The sequence below is a fragment of the Sycon ciliatum genome, chromosome 1 (genome assembly GCF_964019385.1).
Source record: "Sycon ciliatum chromosome 1, ocSycCili1.1, whole genome shotgun sequence".
Classification (NCBI taxonomy): Eukaryota; Metazoa; Porifera; class Calcarea; order Leucosolenida; family Sycettidae; genus Sycon; species Sycon ciliatum.
Window position 1 is genome coordinate 16,201,066 of NC_088643.1, and position 10,787 is coordinate 16,211,852.

At 48.4% G+C, this 10,787-nt stretch overlaps 1 protein-coding gene across 1 annotated transcript; it reads right to left on the reverse strand.

Annotated features, from left to right (window-relative positions):
* Positions 1-2,785: 2,785 nt before the first annotated feature.
* On the reverse strand, positions 2,786-10,525 carry LOC135806876 (uncharacterized). Its single transcript, XM_065321045.1, has 2 exons — positions 9,893-10,525; positions 2,786-3,211 (listed from the first exon to the last, which is right to left on the reverse strand). The coding sequence occupies exons 1-2, from the start codon at positions 10,409-10,411 to the stop codon at positions 2,810-2,812; spliced, it is 921 nt and encodes a 306-aa protein (XP_065177117.1). The 5' UTR covers positions 10,412-10,525; the 3' UTR covers positions 2,786-2,809.
* Positions 10,526-10,787: the final 262 nt, after the last annotated feature.

The window sequence follows — 10,787 nt, forward strand, 5'->3', positions numbered from 1 at the left end:
GTTGCACATCAGAATGTGATGGTGTTGTCAGCAGTGCCATAGAGACCGTGGAGAAGAACATGCGAATGGTACACAGTCAAACAGAGCTCGCTTCGGGGAAGGTTTCTGATTTCTTCAAGCCACTGGCGGAGGCTGTGAAGAAACGGGAGGACTCTCTTCTAACTGAGCTGGATGAGCTGAGGTTGAGGAAGCTGGAACCTCTGGAGAAGCAACTACACCAGCTTCAAGAATGTGTGTCGAAAGGAGCGAGTGCTGCCAGCATTCTGCACTCATTCCAGGATGACATTGAGCTTCTCCATGTGTGGTCCTGGGTGGATGCGTCTATCACGCAGGCGATGAAAACTGCTGAGGTCGAGAAAGAGCCCTGTGTCACCAGTGGCATCGTTTTCGGCACGACAGACACCACATCACTACTCAATGACATCAGCAAAACGGGAGCAGTGCTGGATGTTGCTGATGGTACATTGAAGTGCCCTGGCCAAGCCTATGTCAGTGATCATTTCAGCACGTCCATAGAGCTACCCGACAGTATTGTCGCAAGCAATGTGGAGCAAGAACAACTGGCCAATATTGGACTGGAGATATTAATATCCAGTCTTGACGAGGACACAACCAACGTGTGTACGCCGCCGCTTACACCTGTCTCTGGACGTATACAGGCTGAACATATTCCGTTACAAGCTGGTTGCTACAACGTCTCAGCCAAGATCGGCTGTGTCCCCCTGAAGGGTAGTCCACAGAAGCTGGTGGTGTCAGCGACTCCACGTTTTCATGGAAATCGCTGTGCCAGTGCCTTGAGTATCACCAATGATGGTCGCTCACTGAGTTGCACTAGTGGTGGTTGGTCATCAGCATGTACCACACCCATGGCCACTGGTACTGGTAGCAGTACACTGAAGGTGAGGATTGACAATACCAGAGATGGTGAAATCCTTCTCTCTGCCTGTTCATCCAGTAATCCAAACCTGACAGGCACCTACCAACAAGACAAGGCACAGTGTTTTGGTTGGTATGGCTATAGTGCTCATGCCTACCACACTGGCACAGCCCTTGGTCAGCCCTGGCAAACTGGTGACGTCATTCACCTCACCGTTGATCATGATCGTCACACTCTCACTGGTAGACATGAGAGAACGGGCGCCACAGAAACCATCCCGAACGTCACAGGTAACCTGTACTGGATTGCTACACTCGTGAACGCGGCTGACAAAATCACTCTGGTGTAGGAGAACGGGTGGTGAACACTTCAGATTGCCTTGGCTATAATTATGATCAGGCAGTGTTTTGACTTCCTATACGTGTGTTTCCCAGTTATTTGATCTGTTATGTAATACATCGATGAGTGCACTACAGTACTACTCAAAGTAACAGGTATTATGTATAGGCTAGTACCCCTCCACTCCTGCTTTTTGCATAATTACAGTATATCTATTCCGGGTGGTAATTTCCCTACCAGTTTTCATCAGTGTATTACTGCATAGATTGTACTGGCTGGTTATTTTCCTACCAATTGTCATCTGTGTCCTAACTGCGTAGATTTCTGTCATTCTTGGGGAAGACTCCAGCTGAGTCTCACTCGAACCGTGAATTTGTTGTTGTTGTGGCAGGCAGGGTGATTTTGAGCATGTGGTGTGGCAAATGCACATCTGATGTTGCAAGTATACGTTATCCGACCTGCATGGAGCTTCTCACTGTTCATGCCAAGTGTGTGTCCAGTAAGGGTGACAAGTTGGACTGATTTGAAATTGCTTCCCATGAGAACGTATACTGTTCTCTTACCGGTTAGACTTAGTAGCGAGTCGTAGCCTGACACACTCCTATCCAACAACAGGAGTTCTCTCCCTCTCCCTCTCCCTCTCTCTCTCTCTCTCTCTCTCTCTCTCTCTCTCTCTCTCTCTCTCTCTCTCTCTCTCTCTCTCTCTCTCTCTCTCTCTCTCTCTCTCTCTCTCTCTCTCTCTCTCTCTCTCTCTCTTTCTCTCGCTTTCTCTCGCTCTCTCTCATTTCTCTCTCTCTCTCTGTCTCTCTCTCTCTCTCTCTCTCTCTCTGTGTCTCTCTCTCTCTCTCTCTCTCTCTCTCTCTCTCTCTCTCTCTCTCTCTCTCTCTCTCTCTTTCTCTCTCTCTCTCTTTCTCGCTGTCTCTCTCTCGTTGTCTCTCGCTGTCTCTCTCTGTCTCTCCCGCTCGCTGTCTCTCTCTCTCTCTCTCGCTCTTGCGGCAAGTGGGGCAGTAGACGAGGGCCAATAGCCGTGCCCAGTCCACCGTGTCCCGTGTGGTCTGTGGGTAATGAAAGGAACACCGTGCTACATCACCGAAGAACAGACACTAGGTGCATTCGTCAATAATCATTTTAACGTTAGTTTTCTAAAACAGCACAAACATGAACCGAGCAAGTTTCACAATAAACTAGACGAAAAGAACGAAGAGTCCAAGTAGCGACTCTCCAAAACTCACGAGTAGGTAATGCTTGAGGGATGAAAGACGGTGAAAGAGGGGAGAGAAATTGAAGGGCTTATCAGCACCCAGACTATGAAAATTACTACAAGAGGGATGTAATAATGGATGCTAATGTCCAGACATAGAGAAGAGACAGGATAATCTACACCAGGCAGGTGATATAAATAAATAGAGATATCGAGAAGATTGCAACGGAATTTGGAGGCGAAACAAAATTCTAGAACTAGTCTAGTTCGCATGCATCCACACAATCAACGTATCTGAAGTGCCTTCTGGACTGGATGTATTAATTGCGCGGATGAATGCAAACTTGACTTGTTCTAGGATAAAAATTATAGAGAAGAGACAGTGTAATGTGTCAATGAAACCATGCAGTGCACAACAGGTACACACACATCCAAGATAACACTATTAGTATTACTACATGCACGGACTGTCTGAAGGAGTTCTTGCTGAAAACACTGTAGGCGGCAGAGTGGTGGGGAGCTGCAACTGGACGTGGCCGCGGACTACGCCCAGCGTCACCTGCTCCATCTTTAGCCGGCTGAGCCACCTTGCTGCAATCCTCTACTGGTATGCAGTTTGGGCTCGGCCTTGCAGTTGTGTCCACTGGGCACTGTGCAGCGGATGATTGTATGCCGAACAACGCTGCTAATTCCGCCAGGCTGGGCTGAGGTAATGGGTCAGGGATAGAAACATTTGGAGGTACTGCTGGCGGCACTTGACTCTTGGCACATTGACCAGGAATATCTCTGCACACCTGTAGCAAACAGTACAGTTGAGAGGCACAGCAATACCTATGTCAGTGTTTGTATAATAGGACCGTGATGTAGTACAACGATGACTGCATGTACCAGGTATTACCATCCTCACGTTGCCACTTCTCCTACAGCACTGTCGAACGCCGAAGAACAGAATGCTGAAGAAGAAATAGGCTACTATTTCACCCAACACAGCACGCTGATATACACCCGGTGACTCAACTGTGCATACACTATATTGTACACTGTAGTACATAAAATTTAACAAGTGCGGCCTGCGCTACAAGGCTGCTCTCCCCCCCCCCCCCCCCCCGTTCTCCTCCGCCTGACAGTACACTGACCCTCCGCGTCGTTGCACATCGTACTGCACTTGACAGCCTTGATCTAATTCCCGCCCCTGCCGAAAACCCAGCTGGGAAGTGACACAGCGTGGGGGCGGATCAGCAGTACTTTACGGTATGCACACCGTGTCATTACTATCATCTCGCTCTCGAGGAGTGCAGATTCAGGAAGGTGTCATATTTGCATCCAAGCACTTCAGAACTGCCTACGCACGGGTGACCGTCGAGGCAGCTGATGAGAACACAGTCGGTGACAAAGGGTTCTGGCCGGATGCTCTTTCGCACACGGTTAGGCCCTGGCGTTTTGCCGCGGACAGTTTTGACACCAGCAATGCCAACCAGGCAAACAACGTCCTCTCCTCAGGCTCAGCATGATGGCGCGACCACAGCTGAATCCACTGGCTCGGCCCTACTTCCCCCCTTGCCAGGGTAAACTGACCTTGCTTTCCGTAAATTGCCGCTCAATCGTTAACAAATCTGCCGAACTGTCTGTCATTGCTGATTTCAACAAACCTGATGTCATCTGTCTAAATGAAACATGGCTAAATCCAAGCATAGCGCTCACCATCTCCGGTTATACCACATTTCGTCGCGACCGACCACCTCATGATAACAAATCCGGTACGGCAACCAGAGGATATGGTGGAGTTGCGATTCTTGTCCGGAAAAATCGCTTCGGAAGAGTCCAAGTTCGCGACGACCTTGCTCGTCCGACCTGTGAATCCGTATGGGTTGAGCTTCACCCAATCTTAGGCTCCCCGACACCCATCCTCGTCTGCTGTACCTACCGTCCGCCCTCAGTCAAAACCACGGAAATAGACCACTTCTGTGATATGCTAGCTAGTGCTTTGGTAACCGTTCCCATGTCATCGTACCATGTCATAATGGCTGGGGACTTCAACAGTAAGCACAAACGGTGGTGCCCATCGGATTTAACGTGTCCTGCTGGGGCGGCACTTTTTCGCACCCTTACCTGCTTCGGTTTGGATCAGCTGGTGCAGAGTCCAACGCACACAACATCTTCCGGAACACAGTCATGTCTAGACCTTGTCTTCACGAACCAACCCCTGCTGGCGACGGACGTTCACACAGCTTGCGCTCTTGGCTCCTCGGACCATCTCATGGTTTCATGCCAGTTCGCCGTCTCATTGCCCTCGGATCCAGACCTGCCACTTCCTTCTCGCAAACCGTTCCCATATCGCTTCCGTCGAGTTCCCTCTCAGTGCTGGGACTCTATGAACGCTGATTTCTCCTGCCACGACTGGTCGTTTCTGCAACCAGAAGGCTCTCCAACTGTTGACGCCGCGGTAGATCACTTTGCAGCCGTCCTTGAACGAGGGTTCCAACAGCACCTCTCTAACTTTGCTATCGGCTACAACAACCGGAAACATTCCAACCCAACATCCTCGACATCTAGTCCCCCATGGGTGACACGGTCCCTCGTATCTGAAGTGAAGCGCAAGCGTGATCTTTTCAGCATCTACAAGAAATTCCCAACGCCGGTTAACCGGGAGGCTTACCGAGTTCAACGCAACTTCGTCAAGCACCTTTCTCGTACCTCACACCGCTCCTTTCTAAACTCTCTTTCTGCAACACTCTCCTCCCCCGATCGCCCATCACTCCACCAATTCATTCGCAACCAGTGCCGCGGGACCTCCCGCGCGCCAATCCAGTACCTGACGGACTCCCATGGCAACCGCCAGCACGATGTGAAGGCGATTGCAGACACACTGAACAAGCAGTTTGTTTCATCCGGCATTCCGGAAGATCCGAATTGGGTCATTCCATCGCTGTCCCCAGCCCCTGAACTTAGCGCACCACTCACACGCGTCGTTACCACGACTGCTACCGTCTGTAAGCACCTCAAACTCCTGAAGAATTGTAAGTCCCCTGGCGAAGATGGCATACCCAATGAGGTTCTCAAATGGCTTGCGCCATCTCTGTCCTATCCCTTGTGCCTGCTCTTTAACATGTCATATCGTACAGGAGTATTTCCGTCCGTCTGGAAATCTGCTGTTATCGTCCCGATCTATAAGAAAGGCCAACGCTCTCAGGCTGGCAACTACAGACCAATCTCTCTCCTTCCCGCTGTGTCCAAGGTCTGTGAACGTATTTTCTTTGAGTCTCTGTACTGCCACGTCACCCCAGCGCTTTCACCATCTCAATCCGGTTTCTGCCGTGGAGACTCCACAACTTTCCAACTAACACGTCTAGTACAAGACATCTACACCCAGCGGAACCTCAGGCGGCATGTTGGCATCGTGTTCTTTGACCTAGCGAAAGCTTTCGACACCGTCTGGCATCGTGGTCTGCTTGCAAAGCTAGAGTCCGTCTTCTTGGTACACGGTCCAGCCCTGCAATGGCTCTCATCCTATCTTTCCTGCCGCCACCAGACTGTCAGAGTATCTACCTCCCTATCAGACCCATTACTAGTCGTGTCTGGGGTACCCCAGGGGTCCATACTTGGGCCGCTCCTATTTCTACTGTACGTTAATGACTTGCCAGCCCTTGTACCAAATGTAAGTCTTTTTGCTGACGACACTGCTCTGATGTGCTCCGACAGCTCGGCAGACAACCTCACGGCCTCCATGCAGTCCGGGGTCAACGCTACAGTAACATGGATGGAAACCTGGAAACTGAAGCCTAACCTCGCCAAAACCGAGGCCATGTTCTTCTCTCCCTCGCCCCCCACTCAACTTCTGTATTTTCCTGGTCTAAATAGTACACCTATTAAAGTTGTTAACGAGCACAAGCACCTGGGCGTTATTCTCGACCGCCAACTCTCCTGGTCTCCACAAGTCCAGTCTGTGTGCAAGCGTGCGAGTGCGTCCTTAGGTATGCTACAACCCCACTGCCAACACTTGAATGATAACTGCAGAAAATTGTTCTTTAAGTCGTACATTTTGCCTATATTTGACTATTGCGATATAGCTTGGTGCGGGTTGTCTCAGACTTTACTCCACAGACTGGAGGTACATCAACGCTTGCTTCTGAAAATTCTGTTTCGAAAAGACCAAACATTTGCCTCCCTTTGTCTTTATAAACTTGCTTCCACGCACCCTCTTCTTGCCCGACATCAGCAGCATCTTTGTATCCTTGTGCAAAAAATCTTCCTAGCCCAAGTCCCGAAACATATTGCCAAGTACAACTGGTTTGTTACCACTAGACCAACACGCAATGCCTTATCACTGCCCCGAGCTAGTTCCTCTCTGTTTTTGAAATCCCCTTTCTTCTCAGCATACTCCCTTTGGTCTAACCTGCCTACTAGCATTAAGACATGCCAGGATATCAGGAAATTCACAGTCCAGCTTTCCACACTGTCTCATCCGAAGTGATCCCATGTATTATTAATGTGCCTCCCTTTCTTTTTCTCTCCCTATCTCCTTTCCCTCTCTGACAGCATCTTTCTTTTTTTCCCTTTTAGCTTGCCGTGGTTGGCTATCACCTGACCTCTCATGTTTATTGGCAGTCTTCGGACGGGCCAGGAGATGTCGAATAAATAAATAAATAAATAAATCATGAATATCAGTAGTACCTGTTTTTCTCATCAACCACCACACCATAACCGCGCTCTACAGTGAATGAAAAATCTGTAAAGCGTCGAATGCTGCTGCTTACCTATAACACTTATTTGATCAGTATAATCTTCTTAGCAACTATCCCTGGTAGCTGGTTCTAGACTAGGCAATGACAGTTGATGCCCTTTAATTCAAACGTTTCCCTTTCATTCCCCAAACCTGACGAATACTTCCTATTATATTTACAGACAGAGATTGCGGTGGTGAAGAGTGACTAAGTCCATAGTATCTGTCCGTGAATTCAAACGCATGCTGCGCGTATTTTACTTCGGTTAAATGTAATGGCTTTTGTAACCTGCTGATGAGGCTCGATAGAATCATGCTACGATGACCCGACTTGTAAATTTGAGATCCATTTTTTTCTGCTCGTCTTGACCCTGCCTCCCCTCATTGCTACTTCCATTTTCGTATTTCTATTTTCATTTATTTTTCTCTTCATTTCTGACTCCTCTTATTGGTTGTCATCGCTTCCATAATATTGGGCAGAACTGCCCGTTTGCCTTGCGATGTAAAATAAATAAACAACAACAACAACAACTAAAAAGACCGTGACAATGCCTGGCTAAAAGGTCGTAAACACATGCCTGCCCATGCAATCTATCCCAGCAGCAAGGTCATACCTCTTAAGCCTGGTTCACACTAGGCCGATTTTCCGGCCGGTGCTCCGACACCGACTCCGACATGGAGTCTGCCGACTGTGTCGACTGAGTCGGACGGCCTGTTCACACACGGGGAACGACTCACTCGCAATAGAGTCGCATCGATTATCCATAAAAGCAAAGTTCATGGGGGTTATGAAATTGTGGTAGGACTTTACATCTCATCAAGACTCAAGAGTACAAAAGTACAAGAGGTCATGAGCTCGACATCGACGCTCTTTGCTGTCATGGTGAAAAGCCTACCGTGATTGGTCCGATGACCGCTCCATCACGTGCAAGCAGTAAAAATCGGCCGGCTTTTCGGCTAAATATCGACCAGTCGATAAAGTTACTTGGCCGAAAACTAGTGCGACAAGAAAATCGCCGCAGATTTGTCGGAACCCTGTACGACAACACAGTTCACACTACGCAATTTTCGCCCCGATCTTGAGGATTTTCGTACGAGTCCATGTCGGCCGGAAAATCGGCCTAGTGTGAACCAGGCATAAGGTTAGCAGATACAAGTGGAATCATGATACAGGTCTGCTCTCGATATAACAACTCTCCCGTGTACATAAACGGCGCTAGTAAGTTACGCAAAAAATCAAATCCCGCGCCGAAACGGCATCACTCCCATACAAATTTTGTTCTACACGACAAAATCCTACATAACACACGATACGGCGCGGTCCCCGGCGTGCGCACTCTCGATACAACGTAAGTTCACGTGTCTGGTACGATCAAGCGGTAGCTGTAGCTAGGCAGTTTAGGCCAGTTTAGTTCTGCATAACGTAAACCTCGGCATAACGCACCCTACGGCGCTGTCCCCGACGTGCGCACTCTCGATACAACGTGCACGGTTGAATCCGCCTTGTAATTCCCTTCATTTTGAGGCACATCTGTGTATTTTACACACGGTTTTCTACATAACTCTCGCTATAACATAATTTTTGCGTGGTCCCAGAGATGACGTTATATGGAGAGTAGACCTGTAATTCGAATATGGCTTAATTCGAACATGCCGCTTAAGTTAATTAGAAGTTTTTCCAGGTCCGATTTCTATCAATACGATTCCCACATAACAATTTCTGGTAATTCGAACCTCGAACTGGACATGTTCGGTTAATTAGAAGTCCCATGGATTCCACTTACATAGAAAATGTGTGCGATTTGTGCTGATAATTCGAAGTTAGCAAAGTGTAATTCGAAGTTCACTGTACACTGTACTGGTCAGTTCAGTTTGCATGAGCAAGCTGTGCCGCTCAGTTCAGTATCCGTGAAATCTGTGCCTAAGGTCCATAGCGCAACTCTGCGTGACCGTGAGAGCATTTTGACATACATATTGTGTTGTGGGTTCATGTTTGGATAATTAGAATGTCCGGATGATTAGAAGTTTTTTCCTGGCATTTTGAGGTTCGAATTATCAGGATTCCTCCCACCTGGAGCTCTCTTTCTTATCACCATGACCACCGCTGCTTCTGCACATCTCACGCCGTACATATTCATTGGTGCAACTGGTACGTGTACTAAGTATGACGTGTGTGAAAAACCGGGTGGAAAGCGACATCCCCGCCGTTGCGCATTCCTGGTCGATACCCAATTACTGTGTGAATATTCAACGGATGGACAGACGGACAGACAGACAGAGACAGACAGATAAACAGGCAGGCAGGCAGGCATAAACAGGTAGGGTGAGAGAGAGAGAGGATTTAATATCATCTAAGTTCCAATACGCATGCACTATACTTTAGATACTAGAGAGATTGCGCAAAACGAAAATTCGTAGCTCCGTAACGAAACTTTTCAACGAAAGAAAAGTTAATGAATATTCGAAAACCGTGTGGTGGCGCACAATGTGTGAACTTTTTCGTAGTAGGTCGACGTGTTGTGCTCGCGGGTATAGTCAAGACAGGGAGTTGTAAAATATCAGTGTTTTAGTACTCCACGTTAAGAAAAATATTCTCGTAGATCTGCTCTGTTTCGGTCGCGTTTGGACGAATTTTCGTAGCAGCTTTCGTTAATCGAACCCGGGCGGTAAAGATCTTACGAAGTTTCGTTGTACGCAACCTCTCTAGTGATCGTAAGCTAACTATGGTACACTCACCGTCCGTTCTAACACTCACCGTCTGTTTTAAGGGAAATGGAAAGAACCTATCAGTAGCCTGATTCGGAGGACGAATAAATCTCTCCACAGTATCTACATGGCCGCCCGTGTCGAAGAAATACCTCAGCCGTAAATCGCCCAATGTTTCCAGGTAAGGAAGCGTGACGTCAACTTGTGAATTTTCCAGAGTCCGTGGCTGTCCGGGAGCCTGCACCGTTGGAAGGAAGAAATCGAACACGCCGGAACCGTCCGCCTGAGTGACCTGAAGCTCCCTGTCATTCAACTCACTAAAAGTACTTGCGGATTGGATAGTACTGTGGCCATTGAATTCATCAATCAGAGTCTGCGCAGAGAGTGCAAAGGATTTCCCGCTGAGAATGCCGAACGCAGCAGTGTAGACAGTTGAAGGACTAAGCTCAGTGTCATCTGCCCCACCTTGAGCTAGCAAATTCACGTCGCGACACTCCTGCTCCAGAGGGCAGTTTGCGCCTGGCCCCGATGTTGTGTCCACTTTGCACTGCGCGGCAGAGGATTCCATGGCAACCAGCTTTACTACGTCTGTCAGGCTGGGCCGGGGTAATGGGTCGGGGATGGAAGCATTTGTAGGATCCGTCCGTGGCACTTGACTCTTGGCACATTGACCAGTAATATCTCTGCACACCTGTAGCAAACAGTAGAGTTGAGAGGTACAGCCAACACCTATGTCAGTGGTTGCTCAGTAGGACCGTGATGTAGTGCTGCAATAACTGCCAGGCATATTTTTTTCTCCCAGTCATCGTGTTAGGTACAATATCCCCGCCTAGTCTAGAGTTGGTGGTGACAGTTGGATCTCTTCAGACTTTTTCCCTTTCATTCTCACAATCTGATTATTAAAACTTGGATGGTGAGCCAATATGATCAGTAAAGAGAAAGAT